The sequence below is a fragment of the Urocampus carinirostris genome, chromosome 4 (genome assembly GCF_059441175.1).
Source record: "Urocampus carinirostris isolate Australia breed hairy pipefish chromosome 4, RoL_Ucar_1.0, whole genome shotgun sequence".
Taxonomy (NCBI): Eukaryota; Metazoa; Chordata; class Actinopteri; order Syngnathiformes; family Syngnathidae; genus Urocampus; species Urocampus carinirostris.
Window position 1 is genome coordinate 34,683,410 of NC_142352.1, and position 27,515 is coordinate 34,710,924.

Genomic DNA, 27,515 nt, shown 5'->3' on the forward strand with positions numbered 1-27,515 from the left:
AGAGCTGGCCGGCCTTCTAAACTGAGCGATCGGGGAAGAAGGGCCTTAGTCAGGGAGGTGACCAAGAACCCGATGGTCACTCTGTCAGAGCTTCAGTGTTCCCCTGTGGAGAGAGGAGGGCCTTCCAGAAGGACAACCATCTCTGCAGCAATCTACCAATCACGCCTGTATGGTCGAGTGGCCAGACGAAAGCCACTCCGTAGTAAAAGGAACATGGAAGCCCGTCTGGAATTTGCCAAAAAGCACCTGAATGACTCTCAGACCATAAGAAACAAAATTATCTGGTCTGATGAGACAAAGATTGAACTATTTGGTGTGAATGCCAGGCGCCATGTTTGGAGGAAACCAGGCACCGCTCATCACCAGGCCAATACCATCCCTACAGTGAAGCATGGTGGTGGCAGCATCATGCTGTGGGGATGTTTTTCAGCAGCAGGAACAGGCAGACTAGTCAGGATAGAAGGAAAAATGAATGCAGCAATATATAGAGATATCCAGGATGAAAACCTGCTCCAGAGCGCTCTTGACCTCAGGCTGGGGCGAAGGTTCATTTCAGCAGGACAACGACCCAGAGCACACAGCCAAGATCTCAAAAGATTGGCTTTAGAACCACTCCGTGAATGTCCTGGAGTGGCCCAGCCAGAGTCCAGAATTGAATCCGATCGAACATCTCTGGAGAGATCTGAAAATGGCTGTGCACAGACGTCTCCCATCCAACCTGATTGAGCTTGAGACTTATTGCAAAGAAGAATGGGCAAAACTGCCTAAAGATAGGTGTGCTAAACTTGTGGGATCATATTCAAAAAGACTCGAGGCTGTATTTGCTGCCAAAGGTGGATCAACAATTAAGCAAAGGCTGTGAATACGTATGTAAATGTGATTTCTTAGTTTTCTATTTTTAATAAATTCAAAAAAAGTTAAAAAAACAAAAAACTTTTTCACATTGTCTTAATGGAGTATTTTGTGTAGAATTTTGAGATAAGAGATTAAATTAATACAATTTGGAATGAGGCGGTAACATAACAAAATGTGGAAAAAGAAGCACTGTGAATACTTTCCGGATGCACTGTATATTTAGATCTTGAGTAAATAGGGAAATAATTTGTTTTTGAGACACATCGCCAGGGTTGGGTAGGGTTACTTTAACTTGATTACTTTCAATTACTTTTGGATTACTCCAATACCAAATATGCTAAAAAAAAAAGACAAAATAAACTAAATATGAATAAAATTATGACTCACAACATGTGGTAAGCTTTCTCTCCTGGCTTTGATCTCCGGCAAAACTAACATAAAATGCGACAGAAACAAAATGAAAATAAATCCAAACAGCTTGCCAACATCATTTTTGCCGTTCCATTTCCGTGTTCCATTACTCCCCAAGCCTGCACAAAATTTAGAAAGTTTATTCATATTTAGCTTCTTTTGTCTTGTATTAGCATATTTGGTATTGGAGTAATCCAAAAGTAATTGAAAGTAATCAAGTTAAAGTAACCCTACCCAACCCTGCACATCGCTACCTATATAAGTGTTGAATAAATGTGAGAGTAATAATTAGCTAACATTTAGAATTGAAGGAAGTTCTTCGTATTACAATTTACCACTGGGAAATAATTAATAATTATTTTCATGGAAGATAATAAATGTCTATAACTGATAAGTACCCGTAATATTGGAACTAATACACATTTCATAGTGCCCCGTTGGGTTGTAGCATGCACTTGTCCTCTTTGTCGTAACCTATGGAGACTCTCTTCATATGACAATGTGATGCAAACTAATTCCAGCTGCAGTTAAACACAAGGGAAGAAATGCAATGACAAAGCAAAGCCACCAGAGAGCAGTGTCAGTGTCATTTTTAAGTAGATGTGTTGAGTAACAAGCCAACAAATTCAAGCATTTACAAGCACTTCACATAAAATTTCAAGCAATTTCAATCCTTTAACACACATTAAAATTCAAGTTTCAAGAACGTGTACAAAAAAATTTAAAAATGGCTGGTATCCGCACTAGTGCCGTTACCTGGTAAGGGTACTCACTATTTGCACATCAGTCATATTGTACAACTTAGAAGTAAGGGATATTGTTAAAACCTTTTCCATTCAACCCAATAACTGTTCTTGGGGCGGCAGTAGCTCAGGAGGTAGAGCGCTCGTCTTGGGATCAAGGGATCCCAGTTCGAATCCCGGCTCATCCGTGTTACATGTCGAAGTGTCCTTGGGTAAGACACTGAACCCCTAATACCCCCAATAAGCAGGTTAGCGCCTTACATGGCTGCAAGGCCGCTATTGGGAAATGTGGAGCACATTGTAAAGCGCTTTGGGAAGTCATTGACTTGAAAAGCGCTATATAAATGCAGATCATTTCATTTCATTCTTGTATGGACCTAGTCTTTAACTTTATCTAATCTTGGTTTTGCGTCGTCAAATCCTAACATTGGAATGTTTTCTTCTAGGGAAAGCGGACATGGCCATGTCAAACATTGTGGGCTCAAACGTGTTTGACATGCTATGTCTGGGACTGCCGTGGTTCATCAAGACCGCATTTGTGGATACCAACAACCCTGTGGAGGTCAACAGCACCGGGCTAGTTTTTATATCTACAACGCTCTTGCTTTCCATAGTCTTTCTCTTTGTGGCAGTCCACATAAACAAGTGGAAATTGGACTGGAAACTGGGAGTCGTGTCCCTAGTCTGCTACATCCTCTTCGCTACTCTTTCTATCCTCTATGAGCTCGGGATTATAGGAAATAATCCTATAAGACTGTGCGGCGACTGAGAAATGACCCTTCCAGGACTAAAGCCATGTTAACCAAAAGCCTTGAGAAAATATTCCAAGCATGTTCCGCCTCTTTGCTCTAACAGTTAAATCCACTGTGCCACGAAGCAGGGCCCACTTGGTATAATCTCAGGAAGAGGGTGAAATATCACCGTACCAAAGATCACATTATCAGTGTAAACGTTCAACAACATTTCCAACCACAATGTGAAACAGCTTTTGAGATGTTTTATTTAAAATGGGAAATGTGTTTTGATAGGTCTACATTCAGAAAAACAATAAAACCTCTGTTGACTGGCCTAGTTATTGTATTTAAGCAACCATCAAAACCCGAACTAAGTTTTATGAGGAGTTTCTTATTGCCTGTGAGGAAGAAGGAACCATAAATAGCAGTGAAAACTTTCCACTTGCCGTCACCTTGCTCAATCGCCTTGTAACAAGCTCACAACGCTACAAGTACTCCCCTGACCTGTGATGAAAGTTGGGTAAAATTCCACAACCTCTCCTGGACTGATCTTGGGATAAAACATATAAAGGGCCTACTGTCCTGATGTTCTAAATCGAGTGTCACCCCACCAAAGAGGCCACTACAAGGCAGTGTAGGTCAACAATGTGAAACAGGAAACTACTCTGGCTTTATAGTACAGTCTCTAAAACCTTGAACTCAACAGACATTATTAACTAGCATTTTTAAAAATCAAAATGTTTATTTGTTTCAACAAATTGCCAGATCATTTAAAAAAAGGTTTAAAAAAAAAAGCTCAGGGCAGACATTTTATGGGAACAAAAAAAAAAACTAAATTCATGGATATGAAGGAAGATTGCGTCGTGCAATAGTGTTTTTAAAACAAAACAAGAATTCACTGGCAATTAGTACTCAAAATGGAAATAGGGGACCCGTTTTATACCAACAAAAACTAGGGATTACGATCGATACGGACATCCAACTCTCGGCCATTTACTCTTGTTCCATTCATCAGTCGGCATGCTTTTTCTGCACCATCTGGAGAGCTGAATCGGACTGTTCCGCAACCCTTTGACCTGCCGTTTTCCATCTTGACCTCTGCAAACATCACTTGGCCTAGAGACAAAAAAGAAGCAGCAACATTTCAAACAGTACTTATTTTTAATGTTTGCTTAACAATGAGTTGCAATGAGAGCATTTCTTTGATATGACTTACACTACATAGTCATAAGAAAGTGGTTTATATCAAAAGTTAAAAGAAAATACATACCGCAGTGCATGAAGGTTTCTTTAAGCTTTTGCCATGTAAGCTCATACGGGAGCTGCAAAAATATAGAAAAGCAACAGTTTAGCAGTACATAGAATAAACAAGTGTATACATTAGTAAAATATGTTAGCAGAGAAAAAAAAAAACAATCTGATAGAAACCTACATTTCGCACAAATATCTGACAGCCAGATTTGGACCCATAGCCTCGGGCAGACATTCCGAAGCCGCGATTCATGTCCATCCCTGACATTCCCATGCGGTCAAAGCCAGAGCCCATGCGATCCATCGACATGTTGCCCATCCGATCCCTCGACATGTTGCCCATCCCACCACCTGTGTCAGAATGACATGAATTTCAATGGACAGCCAATACCTCAGAAGTAGGTAAATAAAGACTGCAATATCTTTGTAAGCATTAGTGGATAAATACAGATGATGAATTACTCAAAATACATACAAGCGGGCAGCAGAGTAACAGACAAACACCTTCAGCTTTCACTCTGTTTTGCTAATGTTGTGAAGTGGACGCACGTGTGATAGTGATTGACCAAACCGTCTCTGAGAGACTATATTCAGGGATCAGAATGGAGATTTTCATTTTCAGCTGAAATAGCCAGGGTCCAGGAATAAAGCAGGGCGGAGCCTAAATACTGCAAGATAAGTTCAAATGCAGTTCAGTCCCTGCAGCTTGAGCAACAATGCGGCCAATTTTTCTAACGGCCGCCAGGGTGCGCCAGAGCAATAAAGGAAGAGTGAGACAGTCGGATTTTGAATTTGTTTGCTACGCAAGAGAAAAAGTGAAAAAGTCGGAATGCCTTTGGGGTTCAAAAACAGCGGAAATCCGCGGATCCGCGGAAAATTCTGATCCCTGTATATTTACAGCAATATAGAGCTTTTTGGACTAACAATAATCTCAAACCTAGGGCAAAATAGTGATGAGTAATCTGACAAAAACAAACAGGTGCACTACACCAGGGTTGGGTAGAGTTACTTTAACTGGATTACTATCATTTACTTTTGGATTACTCCAATACCAAATATGCTAACAAAAGACAAAAGAAACTATGAATAAAATTACTACATTTTGTGCAGGCTTGGGGAGTAACGGAATAGATGGAACGGCAAACATGATGTTGGCAAGCTGTTTGGATTTATTTTCATTTTGTTTCTGTCGCATTTTATGTTAGTTTTGCCGGAGATCAAAGCCAGGAGAGAAAGCTTACCACGTGTTGTGAGTCATAATTTTATTCATATTTAGTTTATTTTGTCTTTTATTAGCATATTTGGTATTGAGGGATGTGATTTGACCAAAGTGAAATTATCTGAAAATTAGGCGGGGGTCTGGGGGCCGCGGGCACCCAGCTAGGTCCAGGGCAGTGCCCTGGTGGGGGGACAAGTGGGGCGAAGCCCCCCGGAGCTCATGGGTTTTACGTTTTTTTAAGTACTTTCAATGCACTCAGATGACAAAGAAATAGACAAAACAACAGCATCAATTTTCAATGTATTTTGAACTATCCCATATAAAATTACAGTTTAAGTCAACTCAAAATTAGTCACATTAAAAAACATTGGACTGCCTTTGCTTTTAAAAACTATCACTGAGAATATCATCATATCTAACTCATGTTATTACTAAGTTAACACATAAATCATGTTGAAGAGTTCAAATTTCATGAAGAAATAATTGTATCATGACCAAATGAAAAGTAACTCATATTAGATAGAACATACCACAAATGTCTTTGTTATAGCAGAAGATGTTATCTATAAATGAAAGTACAATAAGTATAGGCCCTACAGTAAAGTGTTGGTGTAATGTACACATGAAAATCTATTATTGTAATTGTTAAATATTTATGGCCATTTTTATTACGTTATAATATTTTCGAAAAAAAGGGGAAAACTGTCAAATTTGAAAAGTTTACCACCTACCTCAAAATTCACGACTCTATCAGCAACTGGTACAGGTTTTTGGGGTGGATCACGTCTCTCTATTACCGCTTCCGTTTGTGGTGTCAATAAGGGATGGAGGCCTTAAAGTTTTGGAGTTTTCGTTTGGGCACCGAAACTACCAGCGATGGAATAATTTGTTGTTCTTGACTGGAGTTATTTCACGTGTTTTTTTGCTCTTTGCGTGACTTTCAAGAGCTTTGAAACCTCTCCCACCATAGAAAATGGTATCATGGCATCAAATGCAAAGCGCTTTCCCGGCACGATCGATCTTTCGAATAAAGTCACTGAACAAATTCGTCACAGTCTTCTTTCCAACATTTGTAGATAATTCCTTCTCCAACCAGTCCGATCGAAACTTGTTTTTTACGATCTTATCAATTTCTTTACCTCGCGGAGCATCTTTGCGTTCGATCTTGGACATCTTTCTTTAAACACTCGGCAAAAACGTGTGAGAAATGAACAATGGCATACTCCTACGCCTTTATAACAAGCGCGTTTATTGGTCAACACGGAGACTTCAACCAATCGCAAGTACGTTTCATTTCAGTTACGGAAACACTAAAATGGAATGCTGTAGAGACGAAATCGGTTTTTTTACCAATTAAAAAATCGGAAATCTTAAAATTTTATTTTTGGAGATAAAAAAAGCGGAATTCCGCGAATTAGCGGAAAAATCACATCCCTGGGTATTGGAGTAATCCAAAAGTAATTGAAAGTAATCCAGTTAAATTAACCCTACCCAACCCTGCATTACACATTTCTATACAGACATTTTGCCTTTCACATCTGACCGTTTATTGAAACGTTTGCCTTTCACATGAAACGGTCCAAAAAACTGAAAATCTGGCACAATTTAACATCAACAATTGTACTCACCCATTCCTCCAAATGAATCACCAAACCCACGGTTCATCAGCATGTCACTGTTGCCAAAATCTTGATCCATTGCGGCCATTCTTGAACGAAAAAGGTCTTCAAAGACAAAAACGGGGAACATGACAAAAGTGATCGCGTCTTATGCAGATGGACTGATGTTATAGCGCTCACCGCTCATCCTGTCCATTCGCATCTTGTCTCTTCCTCCAAAGTTAACCATCCTGGACATGTTGTCCATACCCCCTAATCCTGCCAGAATAGTCATTCAATGACAATCACAAATCAGACTGACTACAGCGCTTATTCAGAAATGATGGTAACAATAAAAAAATACCTCCGCCAAGTCTGTTCATACCGCCGAAGCTGTAAGTATCCATTCCTAAGGGAAATGGGGGTAACACATCATGCTTAAAAGGTATATACACGTTACAGATAACTTTAACTGTGCCACATGGTGAACTGCTGACTATAGTTGGATATTTAAACAAAAGTATTTTTTAATTTAGATTGTGAGATTTGTCATGCATGCAGTGGACATCTGTCAAACTTTAAATTTGATTTGTAATTGACCCAATGTGTGGATTTGTTTTCTTTTCAATCATTTGTCTTTTGTTAAAAAAAAAAAAAAAAAAAAAAAACCTTGATGATTCACATTTCTCTCTGACTCGGGCAAAAGAATACATTTTTAATGATAAAAATCTGCATTGCAGATAAAACCATGTCAGAATAAAATCAGATTGGATTGGAAAAAATACACATGTGTATCAAGAGCTTGTTTGCCATTAGTAATAGTCTTCCCTCACCATATCGCGGTTCCACTCCTCAGTAAATCTCCCATTTGTTTCCAACAATTATTTATTAGTTCAGCCGGATTTTTGCATAAATAGAGAAATATTCGGTGTCCTTTTAAGTGTGACCAAACCAGTCTCAGGACTGCTTTTTGGCAGTGATTGAGAAAAATCATATCATCAAGATGTCTGGTGAAAAATCAATAACCTCCATACACAAAACAATGTGAGAAATACAATGAGGACAGGCCCGAGTAACATCACGAAAATAGCCGTTGTCTTCGCATTTTTTATAATATAAATTAAAGGATGATTTTATTTATCCCTCTGACCAAAATCAATGTTTTCTCTTGCTCCAAACGTTGGCTCCAATGCAACAATGCTTATGCTTACGAGCCGTTGTGTACTTTTCTTACCAGAAGCATAGACTTAAACAACATATAAAAGGATCCAAATGTTGCATCCACTATGGACGCGGGATTCAATTCCAGTTACTGTCCTCCTCTTGCAGAGTTTGAATGTTTTGAATGTTCTCCATGTCTGCATGGGTTTCCTCTGGGAACTCCACATTACAAAAAGTCAGGTTGATTGGTGGGTTCAAATTGTCCCAAGGTGAGAGTGAGTGAATTGCACGTCTCTGCGTGGCCTGCGACTGACTGGCTACAAAAATTGGGTGTACCCTGCCCAATGCCCGAAGATGGCTGGGATAGGCTTTGCCACCCCTGCGACCCTAGTGAGGATAAGAAATGCAGAAAATAGATAATTAAGATATACCTTGCCCCATGGATCCCATTCCTCCTCCATGGCCCAGATTGCTTGCATTAATAGGCTGCCCTCCGGGTCCTAGTCCCATACCAATACTCGACAGACCTCCTATAGTTAGAGAGGAAAAAACAAAGAAATGACTAACACAAATTTGTCAACTGTCAAATATTTGCCCATTGATATTCTATGATTTGTTTGGTCTAAAACTGTTCTGCTTATCTGCCTTATCTATTGTGTTTGCACGTGGAGAAGAGGAAGCAATTTCATCTGTGCTCTATGATGTGCATAGAACATATTAGACAGTAAAGTTGAAAGACGGTGACTGAGAATTTCAATGAGTATTCATGTGTTTTTGAGGTTTGACATTACACTTTCATCTAGTTTAAATTCACATGAAATAGATAGATACTTTGTTCATCCCCGAAGGGAAATTCACAATGACATGTCAAATAAACAAACAACTGAAATAACAAAAATATTTCAATTAAGGGGTTGTGATTATTTCAATGAGAAAATGATTCAACCTCACAATTCCACCACTCTTAAGAACTAGGGTTTGCACACACTTTTCATGGCTAAATTCAAAAACTTTTTAAAGACGTTCTCCAGTACATTTAAAAAAAGAAACCCAGTGTGAAATTTGTATTTTGCAGAGACAAATACATTATGTAATTTTTGATATTGTATATGCAATTATCAAGACATGATTTTTAGATCTTGAGTAAATTACAAACATATGGGTGTTGAGTACAAAATGACAGTAACATGTAGATTACATTTACAGTTGCAGGAATGTTTCCCATTAAAATTTACCACTGTACCTTTTTTTTTGCATGGTCCATAATTGATATATAATCCTTTCCCTAGTTTATGTTCTCACAGGGATGCTGCTGGAAATGTGAATTTCCCTTCGGGGATGAACAAAGTATCTATCTATCTATCTATGTTTTATTGTGCCTTCTTTAGGTGTATGTAACATGCACGCAACGCACAAGGGGTGATGATGCTTCATAGGACAATGTCGTACAAGCTAATGCCAGCTGCCGTTTATTATAAGCAAGAAGAAATGAAATGGCAAGGCGAAGCCACAAGAGAGCAGTGTTGCCATCGTTATTAAGACTTGAGAAATATGGCAATAATTTCAATCATTTACAAGCACTTCACCTACAATTCAACCACTTTTAATCCTTGAAAACAAAACATTAAAATTCAAGCATTTTGAAATACTTCAAGCACCAATTGAAGTTGTTAAAACAACTGATAAAAGTCTCTGAATGTGAACTGAACCACAATGGGGAACAATTAAATGTTTTGAAATTATTCTGATCTTTGCAGTAAATGACATGCCTGGGCTAAACATTACAAGATATTTGATTGTAATGTAATTTTACACAAGATGGAAAATTAAATGATAAACTTATCTAGTGTGAGGGTTAAAGATCTTTGAATACATTGTTCTTCTTCTAGGTATATATGGCAGCACGGCAGCGCAGTGGTTAGTGCGTGTGCGGCACAGTTCTAAGGTCCTGTGTGGGTTCAAATTCAGCTACCGGACTTCCTGTGCGCAGTTTGTATGTTCTCCCCGTGCTTGCGTGGGTTTCCTCCGGGCACTGAGGTTTCCTCCCACATTCCAGACATGCATTTCAGGTGGATTGGCCGGTCCAAATTGTCCCTAGGTGTGAATGGGCGAGCGAGTTGTCTGTCCCTGTGTGCCCTGCCATTGGCTGGCAACCAGTTCAGGGTGTACCCTGCCCAATGCCCGATGATTGCTGGGATGGGCTCCGGCACCCCCGCGACGCTACTGAGGATGAGCGGTGAAGCTAATGAGATGATATATATATATATATATATATATATATATATTCATCTGCCCACCAATGAAAATAGAAAGCCAGCAGATGACAAGTAACTCACGTGGTAACTGAAGTTTTTCAACTTGGCGAAAATCATCAGATGGAACCGACATATCATCCTGTTAAAAACAAATACATGCAGTTAAATCACAACAAGATTTGTTAGTATCCAATAAAAAGTCAGCAAAATAAAAACAACCTTACCATTTTAACATACATTTTTCTGTCAAAGAGATACATTCCATTGAACATAGCTGATTTAGGAGTCAAGAAGAAGTTGCACACTCATGTAACTTTCCAGATTTTCTGTTGACACTTGAAGGATACAAATCGCTTGCAAAGCCTCCACTGGGTGCTCAAAAATAACAATTCCAATTCCACGGCTTTTGCCATCAGTTTCCTCTTTCACGATAGCTCTTTTTACCACACCTGCCATGCTGAAAATTTCCTTAAGCTTTTTCCAGCCTATCTTGAAATCAAGCTGTTGTAAAAAGAATATTTGTCGTCATGGCCCGATACCAACAATATTCCTTACTTTACAAGACTGTTTTGAGGAAAGGTGACATTGTATTCGATTGGCTTATCCTCACATTGGTCACAAAAACTTTACTTCCCAGCTGACCGGTTTGCAATGCATGCTTGATTTCGGGGGGAATGTTCGGATTATTTGCTATGGAGGAGGGGACACACATTCCACCGTGTCCCATGTCATGTCCCTGGCCTCCACCTCCTCCCCATCTTCCTCTGTTGAGTCCTATTTGCAGCAACACGCGGGAGGCCAGTTCCCCATCAGGGTCCTTGAAAAAAAGAAAAAAAAAAGGCAGGTGAAGGCTTGCACAAGTGAGGGTCGACATTGATCGATTGATCGCAAATGTTTACGTACCTCCCTAATTTTGAGAGGCCTTCCATTGAGGTCATGCTTATTCATGGTTTCTATTGCTTTGCTCACTAACTTTTCATCTTTGAATTCCACCACACTGTTTAAAGAGGACACAAAATTTGACATGTTTAACCATAAAAATGATTGATTAGGTATTAAAACAATAAGGAAATTTTACTTACCCACAACCCTACCCAGGGATCACAGAGGTACAGATAAGCGTCCGTGTAAAATAAAGGAGGAAACAGACACCCGTTAAACAAAGCCAAGGTATGTGAAAATGATATTCAGTTTATTAAGTAGTGGCTAAATTTTTTGTTTCTTTTTTTTTTACTTTTTAACAAAATATATAAAAGGGTAATTAGGACCCATTTTAAAAGTCTTTTGATTTTGATAGAGGCACATTTATACATCATGGAAGGTAAAAACAATACAAATATTAAAAAAAAAAGCTTTATGATTTTGCAAGACCTAAGTATTCCTTGGATGAGACATTTGGAGATTTAAAGGCCAATCAGAAGACCAATCACACAAACCTCATGCCCCTTTGGAAAATAGCCAAAACAAACTTTGACACCAATTAAAATGACAGCAACAAAAGCAAATACTTCTCTCTTGGAGGAGTTCATAAAGCTACTTTCCAAAATTCAACCAGACATCTCCCATTCAAGTAAATGTTAATCGTGACTCAACTAGCAGGGCCTAGAAACAACCTAGAGTACCTCCAGTACTTGATAGGCCCAAAATGAAGCATATCCTTCAAAAGCACTTGATTAAGGAGAGGCTGCTGAGGGTATGTCAAATCTGGTGCAGCAAGTTGACCACATCACTTACCCTTGACTTTCCTTCTGCATCCTTAAAGAGCTCCACGTATGTAACCTCACCAACTACATGAAACATACACAAGAAATACCAAAAAAAGAACAAAAAGTAATGTAAATCACCAAATAGTCAAGATGCTGCTAAAGCTGGAGATGTCCCATTAATAGGAAAACAGACCAACATCTCACCAGATAACACAATGCCTTTGTGGCCTGTAACTATCAAAACAATGCCAGAGACACACACTGCTCGGTTCAAACTGGGGAATTCAAAGACCTTCAACATTAATCAGCTGGTCAACAGATTCCAGTAATTACAATTTCCTTTTAAGTAGGCCTCTAAAACGTGTTTAAAATACATGGGCAAGGTTCAAGCTGCAACAAATGTAACAATGTCAGTCATATTCTACTACACATTTGAGATTAGCAAACGAAATGTCAGAATTAGAAAACAAAACATGTCATCCAGTGTCATATCAGCCTTTTCTCCTGGCACGTCATGCCACACTGCATTAACACCATCCAAATAATATGAAAACTATTTTGCACAATATGCTACGTTCCGACTATTCAAACACTGTACATATATCAAGGGGATGTTTAAAAACGTTTACTGTAATAAATAAAGTTCCATGATGCGGAGAAGTAAAACCATGTTAAAGGCATTTATCTCACCAAGGACGGGCTTACCTTTATCACGCATGAGATCCTTAATTTCCTGCCAATTCACATCATACGGAACGTTGCTGATGAAAACTTTGTTCTGATGGGCAGATTTCTTTGTGCCACCATGTTTGTCTTTGTATGGATGGTAGCGGCTTTCTTTTCGACTCTTCCACGTCTCTTTGCCTTCTTGTTTCTCATTTGAGGGATTGGACTCCTCAGAGTCACTAAGACATAACAGGCACAGACGCATGCATTAAATGTAATCTTAAATGTGTACTTATTTAAATAGCGCTTTTAAAGTCAATGAAAACTCTGTCTCTCTCTAACTCTCTCTCAAGGACCCACATTGCAGATGCTAAAACCAGCACAACATTCAGATAGGTAAAGAGGGCATGTCAAAGCGTTATGTAATTTGGCAGGCACAGGGAGAACATGTAAACTCCACACAGGAGGCTGCGGTAGCTGGACTTAAACTCTAAACCTCTGCACCGTGTGGCTGCACGCTAAGCACCTAGCCGCCCAGAAAGAGAACAGTGTGTTAAAAACAATATTTGGTTGTCCATGTGCTCTTAATGTGAACTAAAACAGAGGATATCTCGTCTGCCATGTAGAAGAGAAAAAAATATATTTTAGCTTAATAAATAATACTATATGGTTAACATTTACGCACCTTTTGTAGGACTTCGAGCGACTACCTCAAGTTGTTTTTTTTTTTCTAAAGGTACAATGATCATTTATCTCAAACCAAATGTTGTTTTTTTTTTTTTACATTATGTTTATTTTTGCTTATTTGAATATTTGGTATTGGAATAATACAAAAGTAATTCAAAGTAATCAAGTTAGCCTAGATGGTAAGGCGCCCGCTTTGAGACTGGGAGGTCGGTGGTTCGCGCCCCGGCCGAGTCATTCCTAAGACTTAAAAAGTGGTCGGCGGCGCCCTCTGTTGGCTGCGGCTGCATCGGCTCGCTACAACGGGTCAGGTGCAATCGACATTTCGTTCTGTGTACATTGTTACACAGAATGACAATACAAGGAAATTATTATTATTATTATTATTACATCACTGCAATATAATAGTATTGGATCATGTGACTGATTACATTTTCAACAGGTAATTTACTGTATTGGATTAAAAAACATTTAAGTAACCCTCCCAACTCTGATACCTACATACAACTCAAGTTGATCAGACTGAGCTAATTTGCCAGCAAAATTTTGAAAACATAAAACCGATTTGAGTCATTCATGTATTCGAACTGCTTATACTTAATAGGGTCTTAATCAAGTAAAATGTGTTTTGCTGCTGACTGCACATCATCTTGTTATATAGATTCTTTGTCTTTTTTCCATTGCTATGAGAAAGTTGCACAACATGTCATTATTTTGTTGTCTTGGGTGTTTTGTTTCTGGCACAAGTTATTTCTGATTCTATGTAAAATAACACGAGGTGACCCAAGTTGCAGATCAGGGAAATAGATCCTTTATTTTTGGTATGAGCGTCAAGAGACTGAATATAAAGAAAATTGATGTTGTTTTCACTTAAAGTTGAATGAATACCGTTTTTTTGAATACCGTGCATTGGCCAATATTGGCCGTTTGTTTGAGTTAGCGTCCCTAGCTTTAGCACCAGCATACGTACCTGAATACATATTTGAAGACCTACCGCTGTAAGGAATTGTTTATTCATTTCGTGAATAGAAATTTTAAAATACGTCTCCGTGTTCTAAACAGAAAATATCTAAGGATATCAACACCTAACGCACAGTCTCGGGTGATTAGCATCACAGAAACTCCATTTTAGATTAGCTTCACACATTGAGCTAAAAGCCTTTTCTTTTGCTTACTTCTTGACGCCATTTGGTGTGTCAGGAGCAGGCTCACTGTTCTCCGATTTTATAGATGCAGCAGAATCTTCTATCTTTGGCTCGTCACCAAGACCCGGTATAATATCTTCCATGATTGTTGAGTGTTGTTTAATACGAATGCAAGACACAAAACCCCTAGGCTTGACCTGCTTTAGCTGATGGACATGCGCCTGTCTCGCGTGATTTGGGGATGTCGCGAGATGTGGGACTGTTACCAGGTAGTAAACGACAAAATGAATACTGTTTATTGATTAGATATCCATGCATCCATTATTTACACCGCTTATCCTCAGAATATTTATTATAAGTGTCAAGGACCAACGGAACTTCATTTGGAGCATCCAGTCATCCAATAACTAAAGACCAAATTCACAGAATAAATATTAAGAATAAATATCCATAAAATTCAAGACCCATAATGTACCCAATGTAAACATTACAAAGGCATATATAGTTCCTTAAAACGTAACAGCAGCATAAGACAATGTTAAAGTGCAACTGTGTCCAAAGGCCATCTTTATTTTCTCAGGAAGAAGGGTGGAGAAAGAGGTGACTGGTGAATAATGATATAGTGCAACAATGTAACGGGTTCAGCTATTGTTAGTCAGTGTGTATGATAACTGTCAAAAATGTGGGTGCTGTAGACATAGGCGGAGGGGCAAACTTCAACAGCCTTACAGCCTGTGGATATAGACCAGGAGTGGCGAACACGTGGCTCTGGAGCCGCATGCGGCTCTTGGCCAATATGAATGCGGCTCTTTGCCTCATCATATTTTCTATATACTGTGGCTCTTTGCCTTGTTTCATGTTTAGTTTTTTTTTGTGTGTATTGAGGGTGGACACATTCCTTAAAATCAACACAAGAACAATACTTGTTGTATTGTAAGGAGTGTGTTATGGGAAATAATATGTTTTTAATTGCGTGTATTTGTGTGTGTCTGTCTATCATGGCAGGTCAGTGCGTGGTTTGTGTCAAACTTGTTTGCCACCCCTGATATAGACTGTTGGCTAGACTGGAAGTTCTGGCCTGCACGCAATGGTATCTTATCCCTGAGGGAAGCAGATGGAAAAGATGGCAAGCAGAATGGTGCTGGCCCCCCAGGATATTGCACACTGTATTGTTAGCCAGCTAGTGGTGTAGCTGGTGCTAATCTCAGAGCGAGTTGTTCCTATAATTGCAGCTTTCGCCACCCGCTGTTGCGCCTATTGGTCAGCCTTAGTGCAGGTGGAAGACGACACTTACCACCCATACGCCAGTGCACTGCTGAGGGCACAGTTGTAAAATTAACCATCAGAGCTCTAGGGATGTGAGTGCTCCTCAGCTTCCTCAGGTAGTAGAGGCGCTGTTGTGCTTTTTCTACCTCTGAAGAAATATGACCCATCCAGGACAGGTCCTCAGTCACCGTTACCCTCAGGAATTCAAAACTTCTCACCCTCTCCACCTCCTTGTTGCCTGCAGTGAGAGGTTGATGTTTGATGCACTTTCTTCCAACACAATCTCCTTGATCTTTTTGGTGTTTAGAATCAAGTAATTGTTGTGACACCATTACTCCAGGTGTCACACCTCTTTCCTGCAGTTTGTCTCATTGTCGTTATTAGTTCAAGCACTGTGCAGTCGTCGGCGAACTTGACAAAGAGGTTTGCCATAGAGGAGGCGAGGGGTTGAGTAGAAGACTTAGAACACACCCTTAATTTGGGTAAAAGTTCATTTTATTCACCAAATAAACAATGCAAATAATTATTTCAATAAATTTCTAAGCTACTTCCCCACTTGCAGTAAATTTAGTGTTGCTTATTACACGTAATAGCACATTTATGAAAACAATTCCATATAAAAATTGTTAGACGGCATACACAATTTAAAATGAGCAAAGACGGGGAAAATGCTTACGCTTACCATTAGACATGTGTGTCTTTTAACCAGTGTACTGCACACAAGTGTGCCAAAAGGGCTTGTCTATTGTGCCGCATAAAAAAGCCCAATTTTATCTTTGTAAAATAAGAATAAAATAAAAAATAAACATGCAACGGTTCATTGTCTTTGCTTTCTCCTAGTGATAGGTGAGAAACCATAAAATTCATCCGTATCAGTAGGTGCCAGCAGATTACTATTTTTTTTTAAATTTTGTATACTCTTATCTGTATATGCGTTAGTGCATGGAAATATGCAGGTATTAAATAACTTTTTTCATTTGATAAAGTTTGATAACATTATAGTTTAGTAAACACTATATTTAAGGAGATACGAAACCAGCGAGTCTAATCTCGTAAGGAGAACAGGAGAGGACTGTACAAAAAACCTTCACAATGGCAAATTTCAAATTTGTTCTAAAGCCCTCACCTGTGTCTTTTCTGTTTATTAAATCTCCTATGTTACAAAAAACAGATTTGCCCTAAAGGGCTTGGACATTAAAAAAAAAAACAGCAACATCAGTGGCCGTTAATGACAAAATAATGAACAACAGTGAGGAACTGTAATCAAAATAACAAACTGTAATCCTATGCAATCTCCTTTCTCGGTGTCTGAAATTAAAAACAGAAACAAGCTGGATGAACGTATCAAAGTTTTTGTTTGTTTACTGAATGTAATTATTATTTTCTTATTTTACAAAAAAAAGTTAGAATGTAGTAAAATAACATTTCTTCCACCGGGAGGTATTTTGTGCTCGTTTTAAGTATTTTAAGACTAAAATACATCCATCCATCCATTCATCCATTATCTGCACTGCTTATCCTCAGTAGGGTCGCCGGGGTGCTGGAGCCCAGCCCAGCCATCTTCGGGCAGTGGGCAGGGGACACCCTGAACTGATTGCCAGCCAGTTGCAGGGCACAGAGGGACAGACAATTCGCTCGCTCATTCACACCTAGGGACAATTTGGACCGGCCAATCAACCTGACATGCATGTTTTTGGAATGTGGGAGGAAAACCTGAGTGCCCGGAGGAAACCCACGCATGCACGGGGAGAACAAACAAACTCCGCACAGGGAGGTTGGTAGCTGGATTTGAACCCATGACCCCAGAACTGTGCCGCACACGCGCTAACCACCGCGCCGCATACTAAAATATAATACAATTTAAAAAACAAATTAAAAATGTAGTCAAATTTAAAATTACAGTTTAATTAATAGCCAAAATGATGTGTATTAAGTCTTGAGGCAAAGCAACAACGATTTATGGGGGAAAATTGATATTATTTAAAGGTACACTGTGTAATATTTGACCACTAGATGTCACTGTTTCTGATGCAAACGAAAACCTGTGGCAAATGAGCACAGCGGCAAGATGGAGGCAAACATGGTGGCGACTACTTGGTATAGATTCCGCTATGTAAAATAAATGCAAATTTCTCGACTTGTAAAAAATGAACATTGGTATGATAGTCCATGTATTTTTGCCATAATTCAAATGAATGTTTTTTTTTACTGAAAGAAAACTCAACATAAAAGTAATGTCCAGTGCTAATTTTTAAATATTTTCGATGGATGGTGTATCTTGAGATTTTTTTCTTTTAAAAAAGTGTGCCTTGGCTCAAAAATGTTTAAAAATCACTATTTTAGATTAAGGCGGCACCGTGGAGTGTGGTTAGCGTGTCCGCAGCTCAGTTCTGAGGTCATGGGATCAAGTCCAGCTAACAACCTTCCTGTGCAGAGTTGGCATGTTCTCCCCATGCTTGTGCGGGATTCCTACGGTTTCCTCCCACATTCCAAAAACACGCATGTCAGGTTAATTGGCTGGTCCAAATTGTCCCTAGGTGTGAATGAGTGTGTTAGTTGTCTGTCTCTGTGTGCCCTATGATTTGCTGGCAACCAGTTCAGGGTGTCACCTTCCCACTGCCTGAAACCAGCTGGGATGGGCTCCAGGCCCCCCGTGACCCTACTGAGGATAAGCGGTGCAGATAATTGATGTTTTAGATGATTCTTTTTTTTACTATTTTTAATTTTTATTTTAATTATTTAAAGGGACAGTGTCATATTTAGTGCCTCCCAGTGCTAGCAAAAAACTCATTCAATAAAAAAAAAATGTTTTCAATAAAAGAAAAAAATACACAAACTGTCATACCAACGTTAATTTGTATAAATATCCATAAGTCAAGAAATTCGTATTTCTTTTACAAAGTATTATCCATACCTAGAATTTGCAGCAATGTTTGTCTGGCATCTTGCGACTATGATGAGCTCATGTGGCTGTCACGACTGGTACAAGCAGGGGACCCAAATGCGTAACATTTCACACAATGCTTTATTAAGGGATCAGGGAAGTCAGGGCGAGAGGAAAAAAGACCGCGATCTGGTGCTCGCTGGCCAGTAGGAACGGGATGCCTTCGCGAATAAAGCGTAGTCGGAGATCGGAACAAGTCGGGCGGCCGGGACGGGAGAATGGAGCGTGGTTGGATTTCGGAACAAGTCGGGCAGCCGGGACATGAGAACTGAGCGTGGTCGGAGATCGGAACAAGTCGGGTAGCTGGGACGAGCGGGAAGTCAGGGATCGGGGAGCGATACAGGAAACGGATTTGGGCAGGACACGGGTAGCCAGGACAGCAGAACGGAGCTTGGATCGGGGATCAACACAGGAAACATAATCAGGATACGGGTAGCCAGGACAGGAGAACGGAGCTTGGATCGGGGATCGATACAGGATACAGAATCAGGATACAGGTAGCCGGGACGGGAGAACGGAGCTTGGATCGGGGATCGATACAGGAAACAGAATCAGGATCAAAACGGGAGCCAGAGTCAAAAGGGTTTGCCTTGCATGCGCTGAGGTTTGCAGACGGACTGACCAGGAGTGAACGAAAATGGCATGCTTAAATAGGAGGAGGGCTAATTAGGGAATGGGTGGCAGCTGGGGCTGAAAGAGTGAGCGCAGGTGAGGGCAGTTGACAAATCGTGACAGTGGCACTGGTTTTTGTTTGCATCAGGCAATTTAGTGCCATCTAGTAGTCAAATGTTACAAAGTGTTAATAAAAATGAAACATTTTTAGTGCTTATAATATTTGTTCTGTGTTTATTGTAAATAAAAAATCTCAATCAAGGGGGAGATTTCAATTATTCAATGATCATGACCTTTCCAAGCAAAAAATATTGGTATTAGATCAGTATAAATAGATGCTACCATGTATTTACTTGGATTGAATGAATATTTAAATTCCTATCATCGCCCACCCCTACCTGGCACTCCACACATTCCCAAAAAAAGCATGGCAGGTTGATTGGTAACTCCAAATTGTCCCTAGATATGGATGCATGTGTGAATGGTTGTATGTCTATGTATGCCCTGTGATTGGCGGGCAATCAGTCCAGAGTGTCCGCTGTCCACTGCCTGATCTCAGCTGGGATGGGCTCCAGCACTCCCGTGACCTTTGTCAGGATAAACAGTTTGCCAAATGAATGAATGAATCTCACTCTGTAAAAAAAAAAAAAAAAGAAAATCCGTGTTATTTGTGTTAAAGACTCTGCAGCTTTAATCTAAATTAAGTTTATTTGCATTATAGTAATGCATAAACCTGTGAATGGTTTGCTACAACTTCATTTTATTAGGGTGTCTCAACTTGACCCGTGACAAAGCAGAAACGTTAGTTAACCTTTAACGTAACTCTTAAACTCAAATTTAGGTCAGTGTATGTTATGGTGTTGATTTTGCAAGATATTAATAAATGCTTATACATTTATAAAGTTGATTCTAATGTCTGTGCAAACCACTCATTCAAAAGCTTTGTTTTCATTTACACTTATGATTACATGGAGGACTTTTGTTTAACAATCAGCATTTTTGCCAAATTGATTTTTGCTCTACTCCTGTCTGTACTTTAAAACCAAATTTTACAACCTCATAATGAATAATGACACTGCTAAACCTCTGTCTTTCATGGCAGAAAACATGTATGAATAAGCACAGATTGCAATGAATCCTGTAACCTAATGAGATTAACAATTGCTACTGTTAATTACTGTTTGCCCCTGTGACTTCTGTCTCACTCTCATGGGCACTTTATAACACTGCAAAAAGGCTGTGATACAAAGTTCATTAGCATTTAAGGTATACTATGACCTGTTCTTCAGATAAAAGTTTAGTAATATTTATCCTTGTGTCCTATGGACACGGAATAATCTTTATGTAACAGGTTCCTGATTTTAGTCCAAGACATTGACTACAATTGACAGTAACATATTTTGCTTCAATAGATTGGGCAGCACGGCGACGCAGTGGTTAGCGCTTGTGCGGCACAGTTCATGTCATGGGAACCTCAAATCCAGCTCCAGACTTCCTGTGCGGAGTTTGTATGTTCTCCCCGTGCTTGCGTGGGTTTCCTCCGGGCACTCCGGTTTCATCCCACGTTCCAAAAACATGCAGCAATTTCAGGTGAATTGGCCGGTCCAAATTGGCCTAGGTGTGAATGAGCGAATGAGTTGTCTGTCCCTGCGTGCCCTGTGATTGGCTGGCAACCAGTTCAGGGTGTCCCCTGCCCACTGCCCGGAGATGGCTGGGATGGGCTCCAGCCCCCCCGCGACCCTACTGAGGATAAGCGGTACGGCTAATGAGATGAGACTTGACATTATGATGCTCCCTGGCATCTATTTCGTCAATAACTCTCGCTAATATTAATCGTCCTTTGAACGGCTGGCATTGTTATTTTATCTGCCTGTACCTGTTGCTTCCCTGTGTTTAAATATCTGCCAAATGGATTTTGAAACAGTATCGGGGTTGGAAATGAACGATTTGCTAGCTCATCTTAAATGCCATGTTAGCATTGACCTACAACGATCTGCGTTGCTCTTTCAATATCACAAGGCATGATTCACTTTGTTTTTATGTTTAGTTTGACAGTACAGTAGTCCCTCGCTTTAACAGTTTACCTTTAACGGTTTTGCAACGGATTTGGATTGTGCTTTGTGTTCTGCATTCTGATTGGCTAAATTGTTTCCCTGCTTATTATTATTTAATTGTCAAGAACCGGAACAGGAGGACTACCCAGATACGTGACGTTTCTCACACAAGCTTTTTTGTACGGGAAATGGGGCAGTCATGTACGTTAACCCAAACGCCAGTGATTCGGCAATCGTTGGGCGGAAAACGTAAGGCAGCAGTCTGGCGTGGAATGACAGGAAGTCAGAGGCCGACGAGATCGATACCAATTGCACGAGTAAATATCGGACAGATGGAGTCACTACCGGACAGGACGGGATAGACAGGATCGATATCAGGCACTGGAGACTGGAGTCCGATAACAAACGGGACGAGATGGACGGAAATGATACCGGACAGGAAACACAAGCAGAAAACCGGACAGAGTCAAAACCCACGCCTTGCGTGTGCGGAGGTTTGTTGACTGACTGACAAAGGGTGAGTGAGAGCACTGAGCTTAAATAGGAGGGAGGCCAATCAGTCAACGAGCCGCAGCTGGCGCCAAATGGGCGGGGCCAATTGGGCGCCATGGGCAACCGTGACATCAATAGCCCAGTCGTTATTTGTAAAAAAATAAAATAAAATAAAAAACCCACAACATTACTTCTGTATTTCAAACAAATGCTTGAGCCTGTATAAATGATTTGTTCTTTGGTTTCAGTTTATTATAAAGTACTTAATTGTCTAATAACTAAAAAAATAAGTAGATTTCTACTTTTCTTTTATTTTTACTTTCTTAAATCCTGTGAAAAACAGAGAATTACTGTACTTTTTTTTACAACAAAAGACATTTTTCCATTTATTTTATCAAAGAATCATTGATCAATTGTATTTGTCTAATTTAATTTCAAATTTGCACTCCAAAGGTAAAGTAAGCATATCACTCAGTGACCCAGCTCATTTATTAGGACCCAGTGAGTGTGAAACATAGCTGAGATGTACATTTATATTACACGGAGAAATATAATAATCACCATTTTATTGCATACTCGCCTTTCTTTTGTTTCCACTTCAAAATGAAAAATGGAACCAAGCTTGCCACTAGCAGAATATAATTTATTACACACAAGATAATGACCATCTCCCACATAGAATTTCTTATCCTCAGATCTGAGCCACTGCACCACTACGACAAAAAAAGAACCTTTAGAGCTGATATAAACTTGTACTGCATTACAGCATAACAGATGGCTGCATTTATACTGAGTGTTGTGTCCAGATAACCTGCAAGTTTTATATCCTTTTTTACGCTAGTAAAACCTCTTAAGTTCATCCGTAGGGTTATCTTCCTTGTTGTGTCTGAGGGCATCATCCATATCATCAGTTCAAAAACAAACATTGCGTGATGAGTGATGCTACAGTTGCACCTTTGCAGTATTTACACACCAGGCACAGTGAGAGCAGTATTTTTTTCTGCACAGTAAACCGAGACTTTCCTCTCTCATTCTGCTGTAGTCACTTTGAAGAGAAAACACAAACACACCCAGGCTGCCAAGATGCAAAAGGATGAGACGTAAGAACGCTCACTCGCACGCTGCTGCGGCCATCCTTGCGTTGCTGACGGGGGGATGTTGTGAATGAGTGAGGTGGTGGGGCAGCTGAGTGAGACTAACAAGTGGTTGCCATGCAGCAGAAGCATGTGCGTCGCTATTGGGAGAGATAGAGAAACAGAATGATAATGAGCAGCAGGAGGCAAGTACGGCGGCACGAGGATGAGCAGCAGCAACCCTGAGAAGAGACGCCTCCCACAACTCGCCGCATCCTTCTTTTTTGGATTTTTTTTGTTTTTTGTTTTGGTGAGACACTAGCCTGAGAAATGCTAATAATGGGAGGATTCACGGATGTATTGGTACGGCATCTGAGAGGGCGGACCTCTGCAGAAGATGGACTATCAACAGGTCTGTGATTGGCACCATCATGATGGTAAGACGCCTTTCACTCTTTCCCTCTGTCTTTTTCTTTCTATCTCTTTTCTCATATGTGTGCTACAAGTCATCCTACCTTCCTCTCCCGTGTCTGTGAATTCCTTCCACCATTGATCCAATTCACTATCACATTCCTTTGAGCCACCTGCTGCTGTGTGGACAAACAGACTGACAGAGCAATTGTGGGCATTTACTGTTTTACGTCTAATGGAATTGGAGTGTCTGCTAAACATATGCAACAAGTCAAAAGCCATAGCTGTCTATAGCGACATGCCTGAATGCAATGAAACATTTTATCGTTATTACTTGGTAGGCGTTTCATATGTGACCATAAGCAATGCGACACGCTGGAAACCTAACTCCGCTACGAGTTTACAGAACTGGGTCATGCTTTCGGCAAACGGTTCGTCTTAACACAAGGACTAAATATTCTGAGGATAAGCGGTGTAAATATTCACCAGTCACCTCTTTCTCCACACTCCTTACAATACAACAAGTATTGTTCTTGTGTTGATGGACTTCCATGCTTAAATGTTTTCTGAAACAAGATGGAGTGATCGAAGTTTGTCCCTTAGCATTGATAAAAAAAGAAGCTACTCATAGATTGCTTCAATGATCATGTGTTAATTTTTGTGCAAGTTGCAAGTATTTTTTCTGTATAAATGCCTACACATCCCATACATGTCTTGCTAGTGGACCAATAGCGCCCATTTATACCTTACTCCTGCGTTGCTCATACTAAATTGGTAAATTAACCCTTGTTCGTAACAAATTCATTTTATGTCCAAACCGTGCCACAGAGTCTTTTGTCAAACTTTTGCCATCTGCTTTATCTGTCCCTCAAAGTATAAAAAGTTATTTGGCCATCTGAATGGAGTCATTTTCTCCAAAGATGTAAATCTTTATTCTTTGCATTATGTTACTTAAGACAAACAAACGACATCCGCACCCGCTAATGGATATGACATAATCGGCAATCATTTCTAACCATAGCGACGTCACTCAACTTGGAGAGAAACAGCAACAAACTTGCACTTCCTGCAAAATTATGATAGGTGTATGTGTCGCTATGTCAGCAGGTCCTAGTCAATGCCTGAGCCGCAAGTATAAATGGGCCCTAACTGTCTGTGTTGTTTTATATGCACGAGAGCCCCAGCCTGAAGTCATTGCATGATCTCTGTCTAGGTAACATGCAACCGGTGACCCAGTCAGAAGAGAGATGAGGTACCCAGATATACATTTACAATGTGTAGCGTCCACTACAACCACTCCCTGGCTGCTATGAGCGGAAACGACATGATGGCACACTCTCTGACTCTGGAACAGAAGACAGCATTTGCCTTTGTAGGGATGCTACTAGTATTCCTGGGACTGCTCATAGTGAGGTGTTTCAGGATCCTACTGGACCCCTATAGCAGCATGCCATCCTCCAACTGGGCGGACGGCATTGAAGGGTTGGAGAAAGGGACGTTTGAGTATGCGCTGACTTAACACAGGGGGACAGACATCCATAGATGTCCCAAACAGACCTTGATTCTTTTAAGCTTTCGTGTGAATTCTGTCAATTAAGGATAAAACACCAATCATAAACACAGGTCACTGTTAAATACTTGACAATAGTTGGGAATGTAATGAAACTATGAAAAATGTTGGTTGCATCAAAAGTTGGAGATTTTTTATGGAAATAAAAACAAAATGTTTAAACTTAGTTAGTTTTAGAGTCAGCTTTGCAAATTATATGTGGATGATAAAGTGATAGCTATGGTGTCTATGAAACCTGCACTAAGATCTAAGGACACAAAAGTTGATGTAGTAATTAGGTTTTTGGTGCTTTTATCCAACACTTTGCAAAATAATCATTTTGTTTGCTTTACATTCTCAATTATCAACAAACCTATAACAGATAGGTCTGCAAACTTTTTTTCCTTTCTACCATTCTATTCGGGATTTTCACATTTGAAAATTTGAGTTTTAAACACACATGCCTATTATGGGCAAAACAAGACTAACATTTTCAATCACCTGCCTTGACCTGCATTTTATCTTTATACCAAATAGGTCACTGTCTACCTTAGCAAACTGAGTGATGAGAGACAAGAACATGCCCGCTAATTATTTCAAGAGGATAGTAATCACACCACAGAAAGCTCCCAAATATTTTGATAATGAACTTGCTGGGCTTGAGCTGAGTCATGACCTTAACCCTGTAGAGCATCCTTGAAAAGAAATACAAAGGGACTAAGATCAAAGCATTCTCATTCAACTTTAGTAAGGGGCAACACAAAAGCACTTTTGGAGCAATAGCTTTACTGTTGCAACATCAGACTGAGCCATGTGGGTAAGAAATGTAACACCACCTAAATTGATATACAGGTCAAAACAGGTGAGCAAATACTTGAGATTTATAGAAAGAGTATGTACTGTATGTATACTGTTAAATTATTATCACAAGTCTCCCTAGAGTGGCTTCTATTCTGTCCACATGTTGTGGGACAGAATCCGAGACAAACGCTGTGTGTGTCATATTCCCCCTCAGCTCATCAAACGGCACGGATATGGCTGAAGCTCCCTTTAACACTCATCTGAAAGCCGAATGTGTTCAGACACTCGTGGCGACAGGAGGACAACCGACAGGTCTGCGGTTACGCTACCGTATTATTCTGATATAGACTCAGGGACAAGTCATCTCTGAATGGCAAAAGTGAGTGCACATCTGAGCGGCAGAGTTGTCCTGCACAAGAATGTATGTGATTGGACACAGGGTATCGATTTGAGACGATCGCTGGGATCTTGTGGTTAGTGGAATTCAATCAGTCAATTAATTAATGTTATGCTATTGTTGTGTACTGATCACATTGAGAAGTCACATAAGGAGCGGCAAACTGATTTGTATTATGGTGTTACTGTTTCTTAATGATGCAAAATAATCGTTCGTACAGCTGCTGCTACTGCTGTTGAATGATGGCTTACTGTTGGTTGCCAAAGTCGGAGCGAAAGTAACAAGTTTACAATCCATTTTATCCGCCCAGAATGACAAATGAAGAAGAATGTCTGTCAAGAATTGTGTCCAACATTTGGCTAATGTAGCCAAAGGAACAAAATGAGAACTATGCACTAGCAAAGGACTCTCTCTCTCTCTTTTAGTGCTGCTAGATTCGCACTACCTTTCTGCATTCAAGAAGGTCACATTGGAACTGGACACTTCTAAGCACTGTGGAGGAGGTCGTATTTTTTCAGCCACGCTCACGCCCCCCTAGACAAAAGAAGACTAGACAATTTGAGACAGTCTCTTGGTGGACTGGTCAATGTTTGGAGTTTTTCTTTGCTGATATCAACACTTTTCCGTAGTGCTGTGAATCTGCCTTACTGTGACCTTCAATGGGTTTATGTGCCTTCATCTAGAAAAATTAGAGCTCCTGTATATTGTGTGGGTTAGCTTAATATATGATATCATGATGACAGATGTGCAAACCTGCTTAACTTGCGGTAGAGGTTTGTTGATGATATTTGACTCACTGATGAAAATAAATGGAATTTATGACAGTGTCTGAAAGCTTTGTGAAATTAGGCGTTGTGGTCAACTGTTCGTAATTTTTGCTGTGCACTACATTTAGCTAAGGTTTGTTTCGAAGGGCTGCTCAAAACATCAAGACTACATAAATGTTGTCATATTATCATATCACACCGCTATACATTACGCAAGTGGCAATGCAAGTATACAGACACAAATCAAAAATATTAACCAGAACTTTATTGCTGCTGCCATTTGTCACAAGCTGGACTGCATAGATTAAAACATGTTCAAGATACAAATGTTCATTTCCCTTCATATATCGTTCGCTAATTTGTCAAAACTTCCACATTCAGGACCCCTTATCCTCACCAGGGTCAGGGGGTTGCTGGAGACCACCCCGCTGACTTCAGGCAGTTGACACTCAACTGCAAAGATAATATTTTTGAATGTATCGATCTTAATTGTTTCTACTCAACCAGATGAAATAGTATGGGAAATAATTTTAGATCACATCAACATTTGCCATTTTTATGTTGACAAATAATTAAGTGTCGAATAAGTATTCCTACTAAACTGGACTAAAATATTGTTGAGTTAAAAAAAAGTAGATCAATTTATCTCTGCTTAGACTAAAAAACTTGACCTGTTTGTGATAAAAACACGGTTAAATATAAGCCGAATGAGGTTAAGCAA

The 27,515-nt window shown here is 39.9% G+C and overlaps 3 protein-coding genes across 5 annotated transcripts in view; 2 read left to right on the forward strand and 1 right to left on the reverse strand.

Annotated features, from left to right (window-relative positions):
* The window catches only part of slc24a5 (solute carrier family 24 member 5), a 21,502-nt gene extending 18,425 nt beyond the window's left edge, over positions 1-3,077 (forward strand). For both annotated transcript variants that reach the window (XM_088334314.1, XM_088334315.1), the window contains exon 9: positions 2,456-3,077. In XM_088334314.1, the coding sequence (XP_088190440.1) occupies positions 2,456-2,778 (323 nt within the window). In that variant the 3' untranslated portion in view covers positions 2,779-3,077. The remainder of the gene's footprint in view (positions 1-2,455) is intronic.
* Positions 1,842-14,652, reverse strand: myef2 (myelin expression factor 2). Its single transcript, XM_088334319.1, has 16 exons — positions 14,459-14,652; positions 12,639-12,838; positions 11,962-12,014; positions 11,310-11,317; positions 11,131-11,224; positions 10,838-11,044; positions 10,575-10,728; positions 10,452-10,501; positions 10,309-10,366; positions 8,404-8,502; positions 7,176-7,220; positions 7,013-7,090; positions 6,842-6,937; positions 4,176-4,345; positions 4,014-4,065; positions 1,842-3,859 (listed from the first exon to the last, which is right to left on the reverse strand). Exons 1-16 carry the CDS (start codon positions 14,569-14,571, stop codon positions 3,696-3,698), a joined length of 1,641 nt encoding a protein of 546 aa, XP_088190445.1. The 5' UTR covers positions 14,572-14,652; the 3' UTR covers positions 1,842-3,695.
* Positions 14,653-14,665: 13 nt separating this feature from the next.
* Positions 14,666-26,854, forward strand: ctxn2 (cortexin 2). 2 transcript variants are annotated; one of them, XM_088334317.1, is made up of 2 exons: positions 14,666-14,697; positions 24,494-26,854. In XM_088334317.1, exon 2 carries the CDS (start codon positions 24,554-24,556, stop codon positions 24,797-24,799), a length of 246 nt encoding a protein of 81 aa, XP_088190443.1. In that variant the 5' UTR covers positions 14,666-14,697; positions 24,494-24,553; the 3' UTR covers positions 24,800-26,854. The 2 variants fall into 2 exon arrangements, with proteins under 2 accessions (XP_088190443.1, XP_088190442.1); XM_088334316.1 differs by lacking the exon at positions 14,666-14,697 and adding an exon at positions 22,850-23,306.
* Positions 26,855-27,515: the final 661 nt, after the last annotated feature.

Coding starts and splice junctions, on each gene's coding strand:
- myef2 (XM_088334319.1), bottom strand. CDS start 14,571: ATGGAAGATATTATACCGGGTCTTGGTGACGAGCCAAAGATAGAAGAT. Junction 12,839..14,458: donor ACACCAAATGGCGTCAAGAA/GTAAGCAAAAGA, acceptor GTTATGTCTTAG/TGACTCTGAGGAGTCCAATC. Junction 10,729..10,837: donor GTAAAGTTTTTGTGACCAAT/GTGAGGATAAGC, acceptor TTTTTACAACAG/CTTGATTTCAAGATAGGCTG.
- ctxn2 (XM_088334317.1), top strand. CDS start 24,554: ATGTGTAGCGTCCACTACAACCACTCCCTGGCTGCTATGAGCGGAAAC.